The 26,444-nt window shown below is 43.1% G+C and overlaps 1 protein-coding gene across 1 annotated transcript in view; it reads right to left on the reverse strand.

Annotated features, from left to right (window-relative positions):
* STRA6 (signaling receptor and transporter of retinol STRA6) overlaps positions 1–26,444 on the reverse strand; it is a 122,624-nt gene that overhangs the window by 6,217 nt on the left and 89,963 nt on the right. Inside the window, exons 13-16 of the mRNA XM_077472386.1 lie at positions 23,573–23,706; positions 23,335–23,452; positions 20,863–20,958; positions 10,435–10,598 (exon numbers count right to left, since the gene is read on the reverse strand). Coding sequence (XP_077328512.1) covers positions 10,435–10,598; positions 20,863–20,958; positions 23,335–23,452; positions 23,573–23,706 — 512 coding nt within the window. The remainder of the gene's footprint in view (positions 1–10,434; positions 10,599–20,862; positions 20,959–23,334; positions 23,453–23,572; positions 23,707–26,444) is intronic.

The raw sequence follows: 26,444 nt of genomic DNA on the forward strand, positions 1-26,444 counted from the left end.
AAATAGCCCTAAACAAGCATGTAGTGAAGTAAGAACTCTTTATTTGTATATCTGTTCTGGGCAAGTCATTCTGGGAGCACTAAGTATATTGATACAGCAGGAAAAGAAATAAGAGGACATCTCCCTAATGCCGCGTACACACGACTGGACTTTTTCGAGGGACTAGGTCCGACGGTCTTTCCAACGGACTTTCGGCGGAGTTCCGACGAACTTTCCGACGAACTTTCCGAATGAACGGACTTGGCCACACACAATCACACCAAAGTCTGACGGATTTGAATGTGATGACGTACGACCGGACTAGAATAAGGAAGTTCATAGCCAGTAGCCAATATGTTCTATTTCTAAAGTCCACCGGATTTTTGGCAAGCAAAGGTCAGATGGAGCCCACACGCGATCGAATTGTCCGACGGACTGGTTCCGTCGGACCTTTGCTGTCAAAAAGTCTGGTTGTGTGTACGCGGCATAACAGGTACATAGACAGCAAATAAAAAATGTTAGAGGTTCAAACTCATGTCGGCTTTACATAAAACTGTTCAAACGTTAGCTGATTTAAAAAAGCTGGAAAGAACATGAACAATATAAAGCCATATATATATGTAGCAGTCATTACCTAAAGGTAGGTGATTTAAAAGTGTTTTAGTGACAGAATGCAGATTCAGGCAAATTTAGCCAGGCCTGTGATTTCAGGCAGGCCTGGTTGTTTTGATCTGGGGAATGGGAGTGTCAGTGTAATGGGGGGTGTGGCCACCTGTGCTCTGGCTCAAAGATGCCTCCTCAGCTTTCAGAGGAATTGTTCTGGAAGAGGGGCAGGACTTCAGACCTGAGTGGCAGGCAGCTCATGTGGTGAGCTCTGACCAATCATTCATTTTGTATTGGCAGGGGCAGGCTTCCCATATAAGCTGGGGTCACATGCTTCTAGGGGGAAGTCTGAGAGGAGAGGAAGACAGCATGAAGTAGCTGGTGTGGCCTGGGCGTCCCCTTGCGGGGAGGGGAATGTGCCATGAGGGGAGGAGGGATGGAGGAGTCATTAGGAGAGAAGTTGGAGATAAAGATCTTCATCTCTTCGGAGTGCATTGAGTTGCTGTGCCCGGGGAACTCGGTAACTAGTGACACAGAATTGTTCTAAAGTAAAAGGTCAGTGTAACATCAATATAGAAGAGTATGTTGGAGCAAGGAACGCAGAATTAGCAAGTCCTAAAAGTAAAAGTCCATTCATGGTCACATGTCAGGTCATTTTATGGGGATTCCAAATCATCTCCGGCCTGGTTAGCATGGTGACTGTGCCTTCCAAAGACCGTGTGTGTGCCTAATTCCCTGGAACCTTAGGAAGAAGTGATATAGTTTCTGGCCTTTGTATTCTCAGGGATAATCATACCAAAGTCTACCTGTGAAGAGTTATTCAGAGTGACTCTTTATTATAGGGAGGGAGTGACAGGGACTCTATTACAGAATTGCATTAAGTATTTGCACAAGAAGTCAAGGGAAGAATTGATATCAAAGAAGCTGTGTGATTAGTGTTCTGGTAAAGCTACGGCTATGGAATTACTTTTTATCATGTGTAAAGCAGCAAAAGAGCATCTCATACAATCCTTCTCCTATCCAAGTTAAAGTTCTGCAAATAAAACCAAGTAGAAAATCTTAACCTGGACTGTCTCTATTTCTATTGGTTATGATGTGTATGGCAGTAGGGGCGATAGTTAGGTACAGTTAGGTGCACATGACAGGACCAAAACCAGGCCTGGTTGGACGCTTTGAGTATCAGCGTTCCACGGAGCCAATCAGTGGGTGCGTCTGGCCCCGCTGAGGAGTCTGGGGAAGGGTACTTAAGAGGCTGAAGTCACGTATTCGGGATTTTTCGTTCCTGAGGCCATAGCTGCCTGTTCCTGAATCTGGACGGGTGTAGCCCCGTGAGGGGTCCCGGTCACGGGAGCGTGTGCCGCTCTGCAACATGGTCAGTTTGACTAGCCCCATTAGACCCGCATGGTCTGGGGTAAGGATCCATCTGTTCCCGAGTCTTGGAACCGGCTGGTCCGAGGCGCAGTAACTGAGGGAGGATTCAAGGCGCCCGGGTGTGCTCTCAACTTGGAGGGTCACCGCAGCTCATGTAAGCGATCAGGGGAGGACTCTTCGGAGGAGGGCCAACAAGCTAGCATCCCAAGAAGTGCCTGATGACTGGGTTGACACTAACGAATCCACGCTTTTCCAGTACTGCCAAGGAGACAGAGAACGTTCCATGTACTGAGGAAAGGTTCCTGTTCACTTTTGGTTGCAAATTTATTCAAGGTTAGAGACTTTGCAAGTTCCGGATTAAGGTGCTGACTGCCATTATCTCTGGCTAGAGATTTGTTCAGCTTTGAAGTGCCCAGCTGCGAGTGGCTACTCTCTGGGTTGCATTAGAGACTTCCTAATAATTAGCAGTTCAAGGTGCCTGAGTTTCTTCACCCTTGTCCTCTGTTCCCATACGAGACTGTGTTTGTTGGATGTTACCCCTGCAAATAAAAACCTTTCTAAAGAACTTTTATGGTGTCAGCGTCCAAAGTCGTTGGGTACTAACCCTGGGAACCCCTAGACATGGAAGAACAAGCCAAGCGGAGGTAATCGGTAAGCCCAAAATTCAAGGCTTCCCCATCGAGGGTTATGGCAACTACTTTATATATATATATATATATAAAATGCCCTCTACTTTTAAGTAGGTGCTTAGTGGTGTTTTTTTGACAGTATAGGAGTTAGAGACAGGTAAATTTAGCCAGGGTCCTACTCTTTACTAGGCCTAGTTGTTTATTTGGAGATGGGAGTTTCAGAGTTGAAGGGGGTGTGGCCGCCTACACTTGGGCTCAGGGATACCTCCTCATCTTGACAGTAGATTTTGCTGGAAAGAGAGGATGGACTGAGACCTGAGTGGCAGGAAACCCATTTGAGAGAATTGACCAATGGTTAATTTCTATGGTTAATGAGAGGTCTCTCATAAAAAGGGGGTTCACATGCTCTGGGGGAGAGGAGTCTGAAGTCCAGAGGTTCAGGACCGGAGGCCCGGGAGTTCATAGATCCCAGAGTTTCCGGGAGAAGCCTGAAGGCCCGGGAGTTCAGAGATCCCGAAGCCGGATAGCCAGAGGCGAGTCCAGGGAGGCCGACATCTGGCCCCTGGAGGAGAAGTCATCATGTAGTGCTGGAAGAGGACCAGGCGTCCCATGCAGGGATGTGCCAGACAGCGTGGAGGAGGAAGTAGGAACTAAGTGGAAGAGAACAAATGGGAATCGATTTTCTGTGAGTAGAACATGCGCTGTTGATTGGGAGAGAGCAAAGGGAGTGCAACCCAGTAGGACTAATCCGTAACTTCATACTGTGTGTATCCAAAGACCACAGTATCAAGCACTTTTCCAGGACTGAGGGAAGTTCAACACCACAAGTCATGGAAATAGGCAGTGTATATATATATATATATATATATATATATATATATATATATATATATACATATACAGTGCCTTGCGAAAGTATTCGGCCCCCTTGAACTTTTCAACCTTTTGCCACATTTCAGGCTTCAAACATAAAGATATAAAATTTTAATTTTTTGTGAAGAATCACCAACAAGTGGGACACAATTGTGAAGTGGAACAAAATCTATTGGATTTTTGAAACTTTTTTGACTAATAAAAAAATGAAAAGTGGGGCGTGCAAAATTATTCAGCCCCCTTGCGTTAATACTTTGTAGAGCTAGACATGTGCAGAGTAAAATATTTCTTTTCGGAATTTCGTTTTCGTCTGAAAACTTAATTTATTTAGTTACTCCCGAAATTCGTTTTTATTTATTTCGTTTTTCGTTCAAAAATTGCATTCGTCCGAAAATCCACATGAATTACGGTCGAATCTGTCTTGGAAGGCTTATGGTGTCTGTCGAATGTATAAAGAAGATTCGACGGAGCTAGTATATAGCATACTTTAGAACCCTATTAAAGTCTATGGGACTCCAACGTTCAAAATCTAAAGTGCTCATTTTAAAGGCTAATTTGCAAGTTACTGTCCTAAAAAGGGTTTGGGGACCCGGGTCCTGCCCCAGGGGACATGTATCAATGCAAAAAAAAGTTTTAAAAACGGCCGTTTTTTCGGGAGCAGTGATTTTAATAATGATTAAAGTGAAACAATAAAAGTGTAATATTCCTTTAAATTTCGTAGGGGGGGGTTGTCTATAGTGTGCCTGTGAAGGGGCGCATGTTTCCCGTGCTTAGAATTGTCCCTGCACAAAGTGTCATTTATGCAGGAAAAAAAGTCCTTTAAAATCACTCGCAGCTATAATGAATTGTCGGGGGCGGGATCTGGGGGTCCCCTTGTTAAGCCCCCCGCCCGCAGACCTCCACAACCACCGGCCAGGGTTGTGGGGATGAGGCCCTTGTCCTCATCAACATGGGGACAAGGTGCTTTGAGGGGTCACAGACCCCCAAAGCATCCTCCCAATGTTGAGGGCATGTGGCCTGGTACGGTTCAGGAGGGAGGGGGGGCCGCTCTCTCGTCCCCCCTCTTTTCCTGCGGCCTGCCAGGTTGCGTGCTCGGATAAAGGGTCTGGTATGGATTTTTAGGGGGAACCCCACGTCAATTTTTTTTTTAATTTGACGCGGGGTTCCCCTTAATATCCATACCAGACCTGAAGGGTCTGGTTATGGATATTTAGGGGGAACCCCACGTCAAATTTTTTCTTAAATTTGAGGCAGGGTTCTCCTTAATATCCATACCAGACCTGAAGGGCCTGGTAATTGAATTTGGGGGACCCCCACGCTTTTTTTTTTATTTATTTATTTATTTATCAATGACTTTCAATGAGTGTTCTCTGTATTACGGGAGCCGACAATTCATTATAGCTGCGAGTGATTTTAACCGCTTCCTGCCCGCCCTATAGCCGAATGCCGGCCTTAGGGCGGGCGGCTTCCTACGCCTGGCCGTCCCTGGACGGCCTGGTGTTTACTTCCGCAATGCGCGCCGCCGCGGGCGCGCATCGCGGAAGTTCTGTGTTTGCCGTGTCCCCCGGGGACAGGCAAACACAGATCGCTGTAAACGGCCAATCACAGCGGCCGTTTACAGCGTGATCGGCGTGTCCAATGGGAGATGATCTCATATGTAAACATATGAGATCATCTCTCAGCGCCGCTCTCCCTCCTCACACAGACAGCGTGTGAGAGGGGAGAGAAGAACGGCTGCAGCAGCCGTCAGTGTAAAAAGAAAAAAAAAAAAAAAAAAAGTAAAAAAAAAGTTTAATAAAAAGTGCCATCCTCCCCCAGAGCCATCCTCCCCCAGTGCCACCCCCCCCCAGTGCCATGCCCCCCCCCCAGTGCCATCCTGCCCCAGTGCCATCCTGCCCCAGTGCCATCCGCCCAGTGCCATCCGCCCCAGTGCCATCCTGCCCCAGTGCCATCCGCCCCAGTGCCATCCGCCCCAGTGCCATCCACCCCAGTGCAATCCACCCCACCCCAGTGCCACCTGCCCGCAGTGCTATCTGTCCCCAGTGCCACCTGTTGTCAGTGCCATTTGTCCCCAGTGCCATCTGTCATCAGTGCCACGTATAAGTGGCATCTGTCATCAGTGCCACGTGTTATTAGTGCCACATAGTGCCATCTGTCATCAGTGCCACGTATTAGTGCCATCTGTCATCAGTGCCACGTATCAGTGCCATTTGTCATCAGTGCCACCTGTCAGTGTCACGTGCCATCTGTTGTCAGTGTCACGTGTCATCAATGCCACTTATCAGTGCCATCTGTCATCAGTGTCACGTGTCATTGGTGCCACGTATTAGTGCCATCTGTCACCGGTGGCACGTATTAGTGCCACGTATTAGTGCCACATGTCATCAGTGCCACGTATTAGTGCCACGTGTCATCAGTGCCACATATTAGTGCCACGTGTCATCAGTGCCACCTATTAGTGCCACGTGTCATCAGTGCCACGTATTAGTGCCACGTGTCATCAGTGCCACATATTAGTGTCATCTGTCATCAGTGCCACGTGTCATCAGTGCCACGTATAAGTGTCATCATTGCCACGTATCAGTGCCATCTGTCATCAGTGTCACGTGTCATTGTCCTGGTATTTCAAAAGTGTAATAAGTAGTCAACAAGTTAGATGTGTAATTTATGTTCCTAGAACACATGATGGCGCTCCCTGCATGTTGGGACTCTCTATGTGGCCAGGCTGTGAAAAAGTCCCACACATGTGGTATGGTAATACTCAGGAGGAGTAGCAGAATTTTTTGGGGGGTGTCATTTGTGGTATACACATGCCACGTGAGAGAAATAACCTATTACAATGACAATTTTGTGGAGAAAAATAAAGAAAATGAAAAATCTTCATTTTGCAAAGAATTGTGGGAAAAAAATGACAACATCAAAAAGCTCACCATGCCTCTTACTAAATACCTTGGAATGTCTACTTTCCAAAAAGGGGTCATTTGGGGGGTATTTGTACTTTCCTGACTTGTTTGGGTCACAAGAAGCGAGATAGGCCACCAGTACATCAGATGTGATCAATTTTGTGCGATTCGCACCACAGCTTGTAGACTCTCTAACTTTCACAAAGACCAAATAATATCCACTAATTTGGGTTATTTTTACCAAAGATATGTAGCAGTATAAATTGTGGCCAAAATTTATGAAGAAAAATTAATAATTTGCATAATTCTGTCACAGAAACAAAGAAATATGCGTTTTTTTTCAAAATTTTCGGTCTTTTTTCATTTATAGCGCAAAAAATAAAAACCCCAGAGGTGATCAAATACCACCAAAAGAAAGCTCTATTTGTGGGAAAAAAAGGACACAAAATTCATTTGGGTACAGTGTTGCATGACTGAGTAATTGTCATTCAAAGTGTGAGAGCACCGAAAGCTGAAAATTGGTCTGGGCAGGAAGGGTGTTTAAGTGCCCAGTAAGCAAGTGGTTAAAGGACTTTTTTTCCTGCATAAATGACACTTTGTGCAGGGACAATTCTAAGCACGGGAAACATGCGCCCCTTCACAGGCACACTATAGACAACCCCCCCTACGAAATTTAAAGGAATATTACACTTTTATTGTTTCACTTTAATCATTATTAAAATCACTGCTCCCGAAAAAACGGCCGTTTTTAAAACTTTTTTTTGCATTGACACATGTCCCCTGGGGCAGGACCCAGGTCCCCAAACACTTTTTAGGACAGTAACTTGCAGAATCTTTTCTCTCTGTCAAATCTTTTTTCTCTGTCGAATATTTTCTCTATATAATCTTGGACTAATAGAGGTAAGGTTAAGCACATTCGACCACAGGTTCTATAGACACAGATTGTTGTCAGAGTCATGTCGAATCTCCTATTCTATATCGAACTGTTGTAACAATGAAAACGAAAATAAAGCATTTATTTATGTCGGATCTTTCGTTTTTCGGATTTTGTGCTTTCGTTATCGTTTGTCAAAACGAAAACGAAAATAGCTGAAATTCGGACGAAAATGCATTCGGACGAAAACGAATGCACATGTCTATGTAGAGCCACCTTTTGCTGCGATTACAGCTGCAAGTCGCTTGGGGTATGTCTCTATCAGTTTTACACATCGAGAGACTGAAATTCTTGCCCATTCTTGCTTGCAAAACAGCTCGAGCTCAGTGAGGTTGGATGGAGAGCGTTTGTGAACAGCAGTTTTCAGCTCTTTCCACAGATTCTCGATTGGATTCAGGTCTGGACTTTGACTTGGCCATTCTAACACCTGGATACGTTTATTTGTGAACCATTCCTTTGTAGATTCTGCTGTATGTTTGGGATCATTGTCTTGTTGGAAGATAAATCTCCGTCCCAGTTTCAGGTCTTTTGCAGACTCCAACAGGTTTTCATTCAGAATGGTCCTGTATTTGGCTGCATCCATCTTCCCCTCAATTTTAACCATCTTCCCTGTCCCTGCTGAAGAAAAGCAGGCCCACACCATGATCCTGCCACCACCATGTTTGACAGTGGGGATGGTGTGTTGAGGGTGATGAGCTGTGTTGCTTTTACGCCAAACATATCGTTTTGCATTGTGGGCAAAAAGTTCGATTTTGGTTTCATCTGACCAGAGCACCTTCTTCCACATGTTTGGTGTGTCTCCCAGGTGGCTTGTGGCAAACTTTAGACGAGACTTCTTATGGATGTCTTTGAGAAATGGCTTTCTTCTTGCCACTCTTCCATAAAGGCCAGATTTGTGCAGTGTACGACTGATTGTTGTCCTATGGACAGACTCTCCCACCTCAGCTGTAGTTCTCTGCAGTTCATCCAGAGTGATCATGGGCCTCTTGGCTGCATCTCTGATCAGTCTTCTCCTTGCCTGAGCTGAAAGTTTAGAGGGACGGCCAGGTCTTGGTAGATTTGCAGTGGTCTGATACTCCCTCAATTTCAAAATGATCGCTTGCACAGTGCTCCTTGGGATGTTTAAAGCTTGGGAAATCTTTTTGTATCCAAATCCGGCTTTAAACTTCTCCACAACAGTATTACGGACCTGCCTGGTGTGTTCCTTGGTCTTCATGATGCTCTCTGCGCTTTCAACCGAACGCTGAGACTATCACAGAGCAGGTGCATTTATACAGAGACTTGATTACACACAGGTGGATTCTATTTATCACTATCAGTCATTTAGGACAACATTGGATCATTCAGAGATCCTCGCTGAACTTCTGGAGTGAGTTTGCTGCACTGAAAGTAAAGGGGCCGAATAATTTTTTTATTTGCTAAAAGAGTTTAAAATATCCAATAGATTTCGTTCCACTTCACAATTGTGTCCCACTTGTTGGTGATTCTTAACAAAAAATAAAAATTTTATATCTTTATGTTTGAAGCCTGAAATGTGGCAAAAGGTTGAAAAGTTCAAGAGGGCCGAATACTTTCGCAAGGCACTGTATATATATCTATATCTATATATATATATATATATATATATATATATATATATATATATATATGTGTATCACAACATCATGGGGCAATGCAAAGGATACAAAGAGTAGTACCTGTGGGGGGACAAGTTAAAGGAGAAAGTAAAATGCCACTTTTTTATGTAGAGGCAAGGTAGCCTTCCCTGAAAAGAAGAGTTTTAAAGGATCCCCTAAAGGTGGACAGAGTAGGGGGTAGCTAGAGAGATTGGGGTAGGGCGTTCCAGAAGATTGGAGAGACTCTACAGAAGTCCTGGCAGGCATGGGACAAGGTGATAAAGGGGCTAGAGAGCAGGAGGTTTTGGAAGGAGCAAAGACGATGGGTTAGATGATATTTTGAGATGAGGTTGGTGTTGTAGCTTAGGGCAGAGTTGTGAATGGCTGTGTCTATTGTTATCAGTATTTTTAATTTTAGTCATCGAGCGAGTGGAAGTCAGTTGAGTGGTTGGCAGAGAGGGACGGGGGTAGCAATATTTATATGTTTATTGCCGACATAAGGGTCTGCTTTAAACAAGTATCCATCAGTCATCAGAGATATTTTCTCTAACATACTGTATGTCACAACACAAGACACTGCAGTCAACAATATTACCTGCTATGCCTTAGTTTTCTAGGCACATCTCTCATTTACGTCACAGAACAATAGCTTTAAACATTTATTACAAATTAAATTGGACCTTCCCTTTTATTTTTTTTGGCAGATAGCAATCTAGCCATTGCTTATATGTTTTCTTCTGTACAACTTTATTAAATAAGTTTGTACCATGTTTAGCCAATAAGGTATAAACCTATATATGTTTTTCATGCTAGTAGCAATGAAAAAACCATCAGTGTCAATGGGGTGTTAACTTTTGCTTCTGGGATCATTCAAAATTCATTGACAGATGCATTTGGCCTGCAGTTGGCCTCTACTGTCCAGCATTGTAGACCTGATTCAAGTGTGACTGCTATACCTGCTTTAAAGAGGAATTTAACCCTACTGGGTTTTACTTCCTGCATCGCATACTAGCACACACATTATGTGACACTTACCTGCAAACGAAGCCAGCGCTGTTCCCGCTGCAAGCCACGTCCATCTTCGCTCCTCTTCCTTCCGGGGCCGCAGACTCCGGCTCTGTGACTGGCCAGATTCGCGCATGCTTGTGGGACCCGCCAGCGCTCGCTGCTGAAGAAACGTCTTCACAGCGCATGCGCCGATGACATCATCTGCACAGTGTACAGCAAACATCTCCTAAACGTCACACGTTTAGGAGATATTTACAGTACCTATAGGTAAGTCTTATTATAGGCTTACCTATAGGTACAACTTAGCAATGGAGGTTTACAACCTCTTTAAGTGGGTTTTGCATGCCCATAAACTTGTATGGGAATGTAAAAATTACAGCTTGAAACAAAAACAACAAAACAAGCCATTATACCCTAAGGATGCCAGTACAATGAAAATGAAACAGTTTGAGTATGCCTGACCAAGGAATTGTTTTGTTTCTCAGTCATGTAGTTGAAGGAAATTGTTCTTAGCTTACCTGGGTCCCATCCCTGTGCACTGTGTTGTAGCAGGCTTAGGTCCAGACGGCAGAAGTGGATGACATTAAAAATAACTGAGACCCCAAGCCGGGCAAGACAGAGTATCTCACCCCGCAGAAAATTCACTGGGAACATGAGGTACGTCAGCATGAAGAGACTTCTCCTGAAAAAAACATTAAAAATAGGGTGACCAGAATATAATCACACATCCACATCCTAAAGTGCCAATAACAACATTAAACTTTCCACTAGAAATTCCATAAGTGTTTGCGTTCTCTACCAATGGGCATTAATCGTTGACATAGAATACTGATTTACTGAGAAATCCATGTTTTGCTTCATCAAAAAAAAAAGAAAGAAAGAACCACTCTTTATATCAAGTAAATGCAGACATGGTCACCCCATCTTTATATCTTCAGTTAGTGAGGTAAATGGCCACAAACACTGAGAACTTTATAGAGGTAATTGATCATATCTTGGGTTCTTCCACATATTTTCTTTTCATATTTCCCGTACTATTTGGAGTTAAAGAAAAATTCTGGGTATGGTATTTTTTTATATAGTTACATTGTTCCATCTTGGACCAATGTAAGTATATACTGTATATATACCATACCTGGACAATACTCTCAGAAGCTGGAAATCATTAAGGCAGGCACCGCTACTCCAGTAATCTCCACTTGCTTCCAGGCCCTGTGCTGATTGGCCGGCAAAATGCATAGTAAATGTAGGAGATCAGACGTTCATTAGGGGCACCATTCAATGCAGAGGGTTCTGATTGGATGAGGTAGAGATGTCACACTATACATCTTGGCCAATCAAAAAATGCTTTGCTTTCATTGAGAAAATGCAAAACATTCTCTGAATGGTGCCTGTGCTGAGCAGCCAACCTCCTGGGTACTGAATGCATCAAACCGGCCACTTGCATGATACCCAGAAGCAAGTGGTGTCTACTTCAATGATATCCAGCTTCCAAGGGCATTGGCCAGGTATGGTATGTTACATTTGTCCAAGCCGGATCAATGTAACTATGTAGAAATATATTATACCTGGAACTCATCTTTAATGTATTCAATTTGTATTTAACCACTAGGGATGAGCTTCGCGTTCGAGTCGAACGTACGTTCGACTCGAACATTGGCTGTTCGGCGAATTCCGAACGTTTGGGCCGTTCGCGTCAAAATTCGAGTGGCGCGCGCGGACCACAATGCACTGCGGTGGCGCAGTGCATTGCTGGCTCATGATTGGCCAAGCATGCACTGTGACCCCGCATGCTTGGCCAATCGTAGCGCCAGCAGCGAGGAGAGCCATGATTGGCCACAGGCATCCTGCCTGTGGCCAATCATAGCTCAGGCTGTGTAGTGCACGCCCCACACTATATAAGGCCGCCTTTGAGGCGGCCTCGTGTAGTGTGTTAGCATCTGAAGCAGTGGGTGTTCTGTGTACCTTCAACACAGTACACACCGATAGTTTTTGGCTGATTTCCTATCTTGCTGCTGTGTAGTGGTTGTTGTCTGTGCCCTGACCGCAGTATACACCACTATATTCACCTCACCTATATAGCTAGTGATCTAGCTTTAACCACTTAACAACTGCCCATTGCCGATTAACGGCTTCAGGGCGGTTGTTTAACTCTGAGAGGCCGTTAATTAACGGCCTCCCAGAATTCTGCTCTCGCGCGCCCCCTGGGGCGCGCACTCGAGAGCATCCGTGACCCGGCGCATCACGGATCACGGTAAACGGCCGCTCGTCGCGGCCGTTTACCACGTGATCGCTCCGTCAAATGACGGAGTGATCACTTGTAAACAAACCGGCGTCATGTTATGACGCCGGTTCCTCCCTCTCCTCTCTGTACCGATCGGTACAGCGGAGGGGAAAGAGATCGGTGTCAGCAGCGATGTGGGCTGCATCTGCAGTGCCCACATCGCTGCTCACCGAATTTAACCCCTCAATTCCCTGCCAATACTCTGCAATACCAGTGCATACTCTGCAGTACCCTGCCATTACTCTGCAGTACCCCACCATTACTCTGCAGTACCCCGCCATTACTCTGCAGTGCAGTACCCTGCCATTACTCTGCAGTACCCTGCCATCACTCTGCAGTACCCCCCATTACTCTGCAATAACCTGCCATTACTCTGCAGTACCCCCCATTACTCTGCAGTACCCCCCAATACTCTGCAGTACCCCCCAATACTCTGCAGTACCCGCCATTACTCTGCAGTACCCCGCCATTACTCTGCAGTGCAGTACCCTGCCATTACTCTGCAGTACCCTGCCATTACTCTGCAGTACCCCCCATTACTCTGCAGTACCCTGCCATTACTCTGCAGTACCCCCCATTACTCTGCAGTACCCCCCAATACTCTGCAGTACCCCCCAATACTCTGCAGTACCCCGCCATTACTCTGCAGTACCCCGCCATTACTCTGCAGTGCAGTACCCTGCCATTACTCTGCAGTACCCTGCCATTACTCTGCAGTACCCCCCATTACTCTGCAGTAACCCCCATTACTCTGCAGTACCCTGCCATTACTCTGCAGTACCCCCCATTACTCTGCAGTAACCCCCATTACTCTGCAGTACCCTGCCATTACTCTGGAGTACCCCCCAATACTCTGCAGTACCCTGCTATTACTCTGTAGTACCCCGCCAATACCCCGCCAATACTCTGCAATACCCTGCCATAAATTGCCATACCCAGCCATACTCGGAGATACCCAGCCATACTCGGTGATACCCTGAAATACCCAGCCATAGACGCCGCCCACCCCTCACCGCCCTCCGGTGCTTCTACCAACTCGCCAGTACGATCAAAGCCAGAATCTTTTTTTTATTTTTTATTTCAGGCTTCCCAGCCTAGAGGTGAGATGTGGGGTCATATTGACCCCCAGATTTCACTGTAAAGAGGACCTGTCACCCCATATTCCTATTACAAGGGATGTTTACATTCCTTGTAATAGGAATAAAAGTGATCAAAAATATATTTTTGGGGAAAAAAATGTCAAACTAAAATAAATAAAGTAAAATGAACAATAAAAAAAAAAAAATTTTTTTTAAAGCGCCCATGTCCCCATGTGCTCGCATGCAGAAGCGAACGCATGCGTAAGCCCCGCCCACATATGAAAACGGTGTTCAAACCACACATGTGAGGTATCGCCGAGAACGTTAGAGCGAGAGCAATAATTCTAGTCCTAGACCTCCTCTGCAACTCAAAACATGTAACCAGTAAAAAAAAATTTAAAGCGTTGCCTATGGGGATTTTTTAAGTAGCGACGTTTGGCGCCATTCCACGGGCATGTGCAATTTTGAAGAGTGACATGTTTGATATCTATTTACTCAGCATAACTTCATCTTTCACTTTATGCAAACATTGGGCTAACTTTACTGTTTTTTTTGTTTGTTTTTTAAGCACAAATCTGTTTTTTCCCCCAAAAAAACGCGTTTGAAAAATTGCTGTGCAAATACCGTGTGAGATAAAAATTTGCAACGACCACCATTGTATTCTCCAGGGTCTTTGCTAAAAAAAATATATATATAATGTTTTGGGGTTCTCTGTAATTTTCTAGCAAATAAATGATGATTTTTACATGTAGGAGAGAAATGTCAGAATTGGCCTGGGTGCTCCAGAACGCCTGATGGCGCTCCCTGCATGTTGGGCCTCTGTATGTGGCCACGCTGTGTAAAAGTCTCACACATGTGGTATCGCCGTACTCGGGAGTAATAGCAGAATGTGTTTTGGGGTGTAATTTGTGGTATGCATATGCTGTGTGTGTGAAATAACCTGATAATATGACAATTTTGTGAAAAAAAAAAAAAAAAGGAAATAGGCCGTCAGTACTTCAGGTGTGATCAATTTTCAGATATTGGCACCATAGCTTGTGGACTCTATAACTTTCACAAAGACCAAATAATATCCACCAATTTGTACTTATTTTTACCAAAGATATGTAGTAGTATGAATTTTGGCCAAAATTTATGAAGAAAAAATTACTAATCTGCTAAATTTTATAACAGAAACGAAGAAAAATAATTTTTTTCGCAGAATTTTCGGTCTTTTTTCTTTTATAGCACAAAAAATAAAAAACTGAGAGGTGATTAAATACCACCAAAAGAAAGCTCTATTTGTGTGAAAAAAAGGACAAACATTTCCTATAGGTCCAGTGTTGCATGACTGAGTAATTGTCATTCAAAATGTGAGGGCACCGAAAGCTGAAAATTGGTCTGGTTATTAAGGGTGTTTAAGTGCCCAGTGGTCAAGTGGTTAATAATAGAGCTTGCAGTCAGTAGTGTTAGGAGATAGTGCGTGCTGTCTGCGTGCTCTGTACCCAGTACATACCGCTATAATATAGGGCAGGCCCCTACTTTCAAACATCCAACTTACAAACATCTCCTACTTGCAAACGCAAGGAGACAGCAGCAAGTGAGATGAAAAAAGATGGACGACAAAACAAATTATACAGGGGTGATAACCCTTCCCTATGTTTTTCAAAAAGCTTAAAAATAGTTTTTTTGACTGGAGCTACACTTTAAAAATTGAAAATTACAAACAGATTCAACTTAACACAACAAACCTACACAGTCCCTGTCTTGTTTGCACCGCCTGTATACTGCTGTTCCCTGGGGGCCACACGCATTTCCTTTTTTTAATATGGGTACAGGGTTCCCCTTAATATGCGTACAAGACCCAAATAGGCTGGTAATGGGCAGGGAGGGCTACCCATGCCATTTTTCTGAATGATTTTCAACCATATTGCAGGAACCAGATATAACATTAAAACCGCAAGCAGTTTTAAATGGTGTTATTTCCGTTTAATGTCATTTGGTGCAGGGACTGTTCTAAACACGGGAAACATGTGGCACTTCACAGGCATACTACAGACACCCCCCAGGCACCATATTTAAAGGAATATTTCTCTTTTTTTTTTCACTTTAATCATCATTAAAATCAGTGCTCCCGCCAAAACGGCCGTTTTTAAAAGTTTTTTTTGCAGTGACCCATGTCCCCTGAGGCAGGAGGCAGGTCCCCAAACCCTTTTTAGGACACTATCTTGCATATTAGCCGTTAAAATTAGCACTTTCCATTTCGAACGTTCGAGTCCCATAGACTTCAATGGGGTTCGAACGTTCGTAACGAACGCGGGGGTCGTTCGCAAGTTCTGGTGCGAACCGAACCGGGGGGTGTTCGGCTCATCCCTATTAACCACTTGCCGCCCACCACATAGCAAAATGACGGTGGCAAAGTGGTTGCAATATCCTGACCGGACGTCATATGACATGATCAGGGGGGCACGCATCGCGGCGATCGTTGTTGCGGGGTGTCAGTCTGAAATCCCTGCAACTAAGATCTCTGTAAAGAGTCTCCGACGGAGACTCTTTACCACGTGATCAGCTGTGTCCAATCATGGCTGATCACAGTGTAAATAGGAAGAGCCGGAGATCGGCTTTTCCTCACTCACGTCTGTCAGACGTAAGTAGAGGAGAGCCGATCAGCTGCTCCTCTGACAGGGGGGGGGGGTCTGTGCTGATAGATTATCAGCACAGCCCCCCCGAGGATGCCCACACTGGACCACCAGGGATGCCACCAGACCACCAGGAGATGCCCACCACCAGGGATGCCAGCCAGTGCCCATAATGAATGCCAATCAGTGCCCATAATGGATGCCAATCAGTGCCCACAATGGGCATCGCTGATTGGCATGCATTATTGTTTGGCACTGATTGGCATCCATCCCTACAAAACTTTAAATTACAATGCCGCCTATCAGTGCCCATCCATGCCGCCTATCAGTGCCCATCCTAGCCGCCTATCAGTGCCTATTTGTGCCACCTATCAGTGTCTATCTGTGTCGCATATCAGTGCCACCTATCAGTGCCGCCTATTAGTGCCACTTCATTGGTGCCACCTCATCGGTGCCCATCAGTGCCGCCTTATCAGTGTCTGTCACTGCTGCCCCGTCAGTGCCCATCAGTGAAGAAGAAAACTTACTTATTTACAAAGTTTTGTAACTGAAACAAAAAAAAAACATGTTTTTTTTTCAAGATTTTCGGTCTTTTTTTATTTGTTTAGCAGAAAATAAAAATCCCAGAGGCGATCAAATACCACCAAAAGAAAGCTCTATTTGTGGGAAAAAAAATGATAAAAATGTAATTTGGGTACAGTCTAGCATGACCGCGCAATTGTCATTCAAAGTGCGACAGCGCTGAAAGCTCAAAATTGGTCTGGGCAGGAAGGTGTATAAGTGCCCAGTATTGAAGTGGTTAATAATGTCTTCTAATTTATGTTTCATATAGTTTTAAATCAAATGTCATATAATTCTGAGTAGACTTTTAATATGTAGTTTACGCAGCAAGGCAAACTGAAATTAAACAAGGCATGTTTAAAGAGGAAATTCACCTTCTCAATCAATGTTGACTATTTTTAATCATTATTCTGCTAGCATTGGTAAATAAATAGGATAGTATATCATACTTATTGTTTTAAACTTTTTTTTTTTTACATTTCTTCAGTTAATTTCTGGTTTCCAGGCCTAGGCCAATGATGTCATACATCCCAGAAATCTTCAGAAGGGAAGGAGGGGCTTTCTCAGTTAAGCAAACCCGACTGTGCGCATGCCTTAGCTAAGGGCAGATGGATTCCAAGAAGTAAATGCTACATGAATCATCTGCCCTTATTCAAGATGGCCGTGAACAGAAATGCTAGGGGATGTTTTCAAAGTGATTTCTCTGCAAAATAAAGCATAGAGACATGGATGTGAGGGTGAGTTAGCTTTGAATACTAAAAGTGATTTAAAGTGTTACTAAACCCAGAACCTGCAATCACTATATCTGGTCTCCCACAGTAAACAGAACATGGAAATGCAATTATTTTAATAAATATAAACTGACAAATACCTTTTCTCATCAGCAGTATATATTATCCTTGTGACTTCTATCAGTTCCTAGTAAAACTTGTAGGAGGAGTTTTCATTCTCCTCTGATCCTCTCTCTCTGGACGTGTCTGAACAGTACTCATCACATGCACCCTCCCAAGAAAAAAAAAACTCTCTAGCAATACACACCAAACTGAGCATGTGCAGCCTGTCCCCTGGCTCTGTAAATATCAGATTATTTTTTGGAGACAGTGGAGGAAGAGGATCTTCAGTCTTTTTTCAGCTTTCCATCTAATAAATCCTCTGCCCTTGTCGTTTTAACTTTGGATAGTAAAACATTTTTTCTGCCAGTAAATACCTTATACAGCCCACTTCCTGTTTCTTGTCTGGTAAAAAGCCTAGGCTTATGACATCATGCACAGCTCTCTCTCTCGCTCTTGTGAGAGTTTTCCAGGAAGGGGGGGGGGGTGAGTCATAAGAGCGCCAATGAGAGCTACAGAGCTGGAGGTGTGTCTGTGTAAATTCAGGAAGTGAACAGGCAGCAGCTTCAGGTAAAATGGCTGCAGCCAGGCTCAGTGGAGGGAGATTTCTGCAGCATGTTTGGCAAGTACAGAATCACAGTATATATAAAATAATCTGCAAAGTGGTTGGGTGAAAGCTTCAGAATGGCAAAGATGTTTTTATTACAAATTATGTGAGCAGACTGCAGATCCACTTTAATACACAATGCAAAGGATTAACTCTTTAGGTTCCACAGTGAGTATAACAAGCATGCTTTACTGCCTATACAGACTGATTTTACTGTTGTAGGTTTAGTAACAGTTTAAATAGTGTTTTGGTTTGTGGTGTGCAGGTATAGTGTAGTTCCACTTTAAAACCCAGAGTACCAAGGAAACATTTGGAAATGTAGCAAAGTATTCACTGATAGCCTAAAATATTCAGTGTAATACATTTATTAGCCTGTCTTGATAATGCTGTGTGTGACATTAATGGTCTTTGCTCGTGTTCAGGAATATAAGAAGTTCCATGGTATGGGCTTTCAAGAGGCAAATGCCTATACATCTCAGCAATCTTTCACAGCTATAATCATTATAGCAGCAGATCACATATTCTTCGTAAGGATGCTGGTAGCAAATTGAGCTACATAATAATCATCAATCAGAACTGCAGCTCACTTGATTTTTTTTTTTTTCCACCATTCTATGTAAACTCTGGAATCCCAAGTTACAGAGATACTCGGGATCCTAGAATTCAGCCACTAGTGTATGGTAGGGTGACAGCAGCGCTGATGCACCAATCTCGGAGCATAGCAATGTTTATTTTAATTTTTTTAACAAACTTTATTGAAGCGTCACAAAGTGTCATTTCATTAAGTTATATTGGCGGAGGCATGGTGTAAGACAATGCATTTCCTTGCACTGCACTATGCTAAAAAAAGTAATGCATGCATGAGGAAAGATTAGAGGAACTGAATTTATACTCTCTTGAGAAGAGGAGATTAAGGGGGATATGATCAACATGTACAAATACATAAGGGGTCCATATAGTGTACTTGGTGTTGAATTATTCGCTATATGGTCAACACTGAGTACAAGGGGGCACTCTTTACGCCTAGAGGAAAAGAGATTTCATCTCCAAATACAGAAAGGTTTCTTCACAGTAATGCCGCGTACACACGAGCAGAATGTCCGACAGAAAAAGTCAGACAGGAGCTTTTTATCATATATTCCAATCGTGTGTATGCCTCATCGGACTTTTTACGTTGAAAATTCTGACGGACCTAGAAATAGAACATGTTCTAAATATTCGGGAAACCCGCTCGTCTGTATGCTGTTCCGAAGGACCAAAAACGATGCATGCTCTGAAGCAAGTACGAGACGGAAGCTATTGGCTACTGGCTATTGAACTTCCTTTTTCTAGTCCCGTCGTACGTGTTTTACGTCACCGCGTTCTTGACGGTCAGACTTTGGAGTGATCGTGTGTACACAAGACAATTTCAGCGGAATTCTGTCGGAACTCTGTCAGAAAAACCTTCAGAGTTTATTCCGACGGGAAAACCGGTCGTGTATACAGGGCATAAGAGCTGTGAAAATGTGCAATAGACTTCCTTCCAGAGGTGGTTCTGGCCAGCTCAGTAGATTGCTTTAAGAAAGGCCTGGATTCTTTCCTTAATGCACATAATATAACTGGGTATTAACATTTATAGGTAAAGTTGATCCATGGAAAATCTGATTGCCTCTCGGGGATCAGGAATGATTTTTTTCCCCTGCTGTAGCAAATTGGATCATGCTTTGCTGGGGTTTTTCACCTTCCTCTGGATCAACTGTGGGTATAGGATTGGGTATATGGGGTTGTATAATAATCACAATGCAACACAATGCATCTGGTATGAACTGGCCTGGGAGAAGATAATACATTTTGCCTTGTATTGCAGTAGCCTTGTCTACATTCTCTTTGCACACTTTCCTGGAGACAAGGCTTTTCAGTAGCGGGAGCTGCAGCGACTACCAGCTGCATACTGGCCTCACCACAGATCAATACGCATATTCACCAGCACACCATGGATCATCAAATGCTGTCCAAAACTTTTATTGTAGAGAGCTCACATCACAAAGGTACAAGTGCAATGTTTCGGAGCTGCACAGGACCCCTTCGCCACATGCCTGCTGGTGAATATGTATATTGTATTGCAGTGGAACTGCACTGAAATAGCTGCCCAGTGCAGTCCCACCACACCTGTGTGAATGGGCCCTCAAACCAGCCAGTCTGGCACCACTAATCGTGACATGGTCAAAGTCCATGAAATCATTTTCCCTTGTGAACACTAACGAAATACTTTTGATAGACATCTGAATGATAAAAGCTGGCCATAAACGGCTCAAATTCTGATTCCAGTTTCAGCTGTGGATGATCTTGTCGGCACCTCCAGCTGGACAAAACTTGATTGTCAAATTGAAGGAGCTGGGTAGAAAATCATCGACCAAACAGTAACTGTGTCTGATCAGATGCAGTCACTGTCTGGTTATTCAAGCAGCTGTGGGTGCTGTGGCTGCTTGAATACAATAGCCAGCAGTGCAAATTTCTCCATCCACGTTGTTCAGGAATCTGCTCATTTTCTTTTGTTCAGCCTGTTGACTGAACAAGAGAAATCTAAGGCAGCCCATACATTATGCAATTTGTTTGTTCAGCCAGTGGATTAAACAAAAGAAAATGCCTTGATTCCCCCAGTCCACATATTAGAGGTTCTCCCGTCTGCCGTCAGAATACAATGATCAGTGTTGCTGGCTATAGCCAGTTGTGTACAACCAGCCTGCCCAAACATGGATCGAAACTCAGCCACTCCCTGCTGAACTGGCCAAAGTTTGATTAATGTATGGCCGGCCTAACTATATGTGCACTGCACTGCTAGCACATGATTGGCCGATTAGATAATTGCATAAATAAACAGGTGTACAGGTGTTCCTGATAAAGTGCTTCCTAACTGCATATTTTTATATGGCAATACTCTAATAACATGTTTGAGGACTGCCGTTAATATGTATGCATGATAATTACCTTTGGACAATCTGCGGTGGATTTCCTTTCAGAAATAGGAATCGTGCACATAGCTGGTGAATTACAGTTACCAGGATCAGAAGTAACCAGAATGGCCTTAATACAAACAAAAAAGAAAATCAGAATTTGATTTATCATGTCTGGCCTAATTAGAAATGCTTCCTTTAACCCCACAGGACTGTTCTCCTCTAAAGACATTGCTTCTCTAATAATAACCACTTAAGACAGTGTGACCTTGTACGACACAGAATAAAAAGTTATATTATACAATACGATAGAATAAATTCACAGTTCGATTATTAATACACAAAATTCCAGATGAGTAATAACAGAATATAATCTTTAGGCATTTCTCTGTCATGGCGCCTATCATTAAGTGCATATATTAAACAGGGAGCTCATGCTTCTGGAAGGCTTCGCATCATAAATATCAGATGCTAAATATAATTTGATAGCTAGGGTTCTTACAAATCACTCTGACAAAGCACACCAAAAAAAAATTTGCTTACAAGCCAATTTATCTCTTTCAATTCTGAAAATCATGAAAGAGTGCTACTGTACAAACTGCATTGTATATTGTACATCAGAAGTGTCTACAGCTTGCATATTGATATTCTTCACCAGTCATTGGTGCATTTATAAGGATCTATTGCTTGTACAGTACAAAGAGCTACGTCAGAAAAAAAAACTGACAGTTATATCTACTCAGTGCACAGAAAGGGTAAGGCCAGATTTTCCTAAATCCATCCAGCAACAGTACTAAGTTGTGTAGGGGGGAAGAAGGAGGTCTTCTAATGCCGTGTACACATGGTTGGACTTTACGGCATTGAAAGCATGTATTGTTCATGTATATTGCCAAAGAAGACATTGGCGTAGATTTACTAAAAATGGAGAGTGCAAATCCCGGGTACAGCTTTCCATGGTAGCCAATCAGCTTCTAACTTCAGCTTGTTAAATTAAGCCTTCACAAAAAAAAACATGGAAGCTGCACCAGATGTTGCACTCTCCGGTTTTAGTAAATCAACCCCAGTTTGTCCTTACCATTCAACAAGCTTACTTCTGAGTTTCTATAGCCCAAACATCTTACATTTTAATAACATGAGCAAGGGTGAAAGCCTTAATTTTTTTTTTTTAATTGCTATCTAAATACCCTTTTGATATGTAGACATCAATACATCCAAAGGGCATGTTGTCCTAGTGACACTTGCCACTGGTACTGAAAATAATGGAGATCTAAATTGTTACTGTTGACACTGGAGTTAAGTGGATATCCACTAACTTTGAGGAGTTCTCCACTCACTTCCAGTCTGTGCAAGTCTGGCACCACCAATCTTAACATGGTCAAAGTCCCTGAAATTATCCTTTTCCTCTATTTTAATGTTTGATGTGAACACTAACAGAAACTCCTGATGGATCTCTGAATTATAAAAGCTGGCCAAAGAACAACTCAAATTCTGATTCCAGTTTCAGCTGTGTGGGATCTTGACAAAGCTTGCCAGTAGCGGGAGCTGCAGTGACTACCAGCTGGATACTGGCCTCACCACAGATCAATACGCATATTCACCAGCACACCATGGATCATCAAATGTTGTCTCTAACTTTTATTGTAGAGAGATCACATTACAAAGGTACAAATGCAATGTTTCGGAGCTGTGCAGGACCCCTTTGTCACATGCCTGCTGGTGAATATGTGTATTGTATTGCAGTGGAACTGCACTGAAATAGCTGCCCAGTGCAGTCCCACCACACCTCTGTGATTGGGCCCTCAAACCAGCCAGTCTGGCACCACTCACCTCCTGTTCCTGAGACAATTGAAAAATGTTGGATTTCCCATCACTTTCTATATTGGAGGTCATGATCACAAGGACCAATAGTGATGGTGAATCTCTCCAGGAGAGCCACAGACAACTATAAAAAACCATACAGAAGTTCTTTATAAAACTAAAAATATGTTTGGCTTTACATATGCTTTAAGAAAACCTGTCCAAACTGGGTTTAGACCAAATGCGGAAGTTAACTGTCGTTGCTGCATCAATGGGTTGCATGGGGAGGCTCCCTACCCCACAGCTGTGTGTGAACAAATTAAATGGGATGCTTATGACACCGTTGACCTAACGTGGCCACATGGGCATATTGGATCAATTACATTGACCTTATATAGGCCATGTGCCCATATTAGGTCAAGGATGTCACGAGCATCCCTGCCCTTTTGTATACATCAGCCACAAATTGTGGAATCTCCTTACACAGCTCATTGACCCAACAATGACAGCTATTGTAACTTTCAGGTTTGGACTGAACCTAGTTGTGACAAGTTGTCTTAAAGCATATGTAAAGCCAAACATTTTGCTTATCACTGATGAGGAACACTACTTATAAATAATTATAAAAAAATACTGCTTTTTTTTATTAATTCACACCTTTTTACAACTAATATGTTCTGGTTTTAAACAAAGACTCCATTACACGTACCATGTTTTTTCAAAGAACTTGCGTAAGAATTGGAACTTTCCATATGCAATTGGAATGATTATAAGAAAAGTGACGATTAAGTGAAAAAGAAACAATAGCAAATGCTGAAGGATAAGGCCTATAAAAGGAAACAAAACACAAATCATTCTTAATAAACAGCTGCATTCCTCTGGGTAGAACAATTAGCTGTTTCTGTTGGGCCAGAGATATTATGTAGAGCTGTCAGTCGGCAAACTACCTATACAAGTCACTGAAGCTTGGTAACTGATATGACTCATCCAGCTAGCAATAGTTGGAGATGTTTTCTGAAGAGAGCGAGAGTCCAAAAACACCTTTGAGGCCTGACCAGCAAATAGGGACTGCAGTGCCCACCTAGGAAACAAAAAAGTAAACAATAAAGCATACAGAAAACTGTCGCCAAACAATAGACCTCATGTATAAATGTGTTTGAAATAACTGATGGGTATGTACCTATTGCTAAATGTCTTCCCTATATTAGCTAGCAAAAAAGAAGGAAACTGGTTGCTTTGGTGGAAAAAGGACATCCCTGAGATTCCTTGGGGCTCTAAGTGCCAAATGGCTGACAAGCAAATATATGAGACCTTCTTTACAGCCAATGAACTCTGAGATGAGCCTAATACCTTCAACTCTTCATTTCAGGGAGAAATGTATTTTTTTTTTAAAAGGAAAAAAATTACCCTCTGAAAAGAGATCCATGGTAGATCACTCTTCACCACAGTGTTTGACAGGCTGTGTCGCTGTCTATTTTAACTCCAAAATCCCATACCACTGTACCAAAACTGTGTGGCTGTGGTACAGCCTTAGTCAGATAAATGGGACGTGTTGTAGCAGCCCATAGACTTAAGATGACAACCTCCCAATCCCAATGTTTCTGGTGAAGCACAGATACCTGCAGACCAGAAACTCTGATGCCGCGTACACACGACCGGACTTTCCGGCAAAAAAAGTCAGACGGAATCATTTCATTGGATATTCCGATCATGTGAGGGCTTCATCTGACTTTATTTTTCAAAAATTCTGACGGACCTAGAAATAGAACATGTTTTAAATCTTTCCGACAGAATCAATTCCTATCGGGAAAACCGTTCATCTGTATGCTATTCCGACGGACCAAAAACGACACAAGGGCAGCTATTGGCTACTGAACTTCCTTTTTCTAGTCCCATCGTACGTCATCGCGTTCTAAACTAACGGACTTTGGTCTCAGCGGAACTCCGTCAGAACTCAGTTGGAAAGACCGTCAGAGTTTATTCTGACGGAAAAAACGGTCGTGTGTACCCGGCACGAGAGATTTGCTATTCAGGTAGGTAAAAACTCTGAAGTAAGCAGTGCTGATATGGTCTACCTGTATCGCTCTCCTCCTCCCTGTCCAATGACAAAAACGTATTTAGGAAAGGTAAAGCCAACCTATGGAATCCTCTGCAGTGCTCTTCAAAACAGTTATTCTGGGTGTGGTTAGGATATACAGTACATGCATGTCCAACCACCTCCTATTATTCATGGATAGCCACAGACTGACAGATTGGACAGACGCCATATGACAGACATAATGGGGTTGATTTACTAAAGGCAAATAGACTTAACTTTTCAGTGGAATGTTCCTTACAATTAGAGAATGAGGTGATGCTTGGCAGATTTACATCAACCAGCCATATGCAAGCAAAAATTATTATTTTTTCCTTGCTTGTGATTGGGTATTCTTTGCAAAGTGAATTTTCATTTAAAATTAAGTTAACAGCCTATTTGTCTATAGTAAATCAACCTTGTTGCATCTCTGGTGCCTCCATAGTTTGTAATAAGCCTAGCACACTAAGTAATAAGTCACTGCCACCTCTGTCTCTACCTTCTCTACCTCCTACCTATTGGCTCCATGCACATTGGAGCTAATAAAAGGACATTTTTTGGAGTTTGGCTGTTTTTTTAACAGCCCATAAACTCCCCTCTATGTTATCCTATGTGTCCATGCACACATGGACGCCTATTTGAATTACTAAAGACAAATAGGCTGTTAAATTTATCAGCAGTGGAGTTTTTGGGCGTTCAGGAGTGTTTTTTATGACCACAAAAAATGCCAAACGCTGATAACCATCGATAAACGCTCAGAAACGTGGCTCACCAGCGTTTAAAATTTTTGATCCATTGAAAAAAAAAAAAAAGCAATGCTAAATAGGGATGAGCCGAACACCCCCCGGTTCGGTTCGCACCAGAACTTTCGAACAGGCCCCAAATTCGTACGAACGTTAGAACCCCATTGAAGTCTATGGGACTCGAACGTTCGAAATTAAAAGTGCTAATTTTAACAGCTAATATGCAAGATACTGTCCTAAAAAGGGGTTGGGGACATGGCTCCTGCCCCAGGGGACATGGGTCAATGCAAAAAAAACGTTTTGGCGGGAGCACTGATTTTAATGACGATTAAAGTGAAAAAAAAAAGTGAAATATTCCTTTAAATATCGTGCGTGGGGGGTGTCTGTAGTATGCCTGTGAAGTGCCACATGTTTCCCGTGTTTAGAACAGTCCCTGCACAAAATGACATTTAATGGAAATAACGTCATTTAAAACTGCTTGCGGTTTTAATGTTATATCTGGTTCCTGCAATATGGTTGAAAATTATTGAGAAAAATGGCATGGGTAGCCCTCCCTGCCCATTACCAGCCCCTTTGGGTCTTGTACGCATATTAAGGGGAACCCCGTACCCATATAAAAAAAGGAAATACGTGTGGCCCCCAGGCCCTATATACTCAGAACAGCAGTATACAGGCGGTGCAAACAAGACAGGGACTGTGTAGGTTTGTTGTGTTAAGTTGAATCTGTTTGTAATTTTCAACTGGTACATTTTTAAAGTGTAGCTCCAGTCAAAAAAACTATTTTTAAGCTTTTTGGAAAACATAGGGAAGGGTTATCACCCCTGTATAATTTGTTTTGCCGTCCGTCTTTTTCAGAGCACGCAGACAACACGCACAATCTCCTACCGCTGACTGCAACCTCTATTTAAAACGAGCAAGATAGTTAGCTATATAGGTGGATATAGCGGTGTATACTGCGTTCAGAGCACGCAGACAGCACGCACAATCTCCTAACACTGACTG

The sequence above is a fragment of the Lithobates pipiens genome, unplaced genomic scaffold (genome assembly GCF_037356315.1).
Source record: "Lithobates pipiens isolate NorthernLeopardFrog02 unplaced genomic scaffold, aLitPip1_a1.2 Scaffold_8, whole genome shotgun sequence".
NCBI classification, from domain to species: Eukaryota; Metazoa; Chordata; class Amphibia; order Anura; family Ranidae; genus Lithobates; species Lithobates pipiens.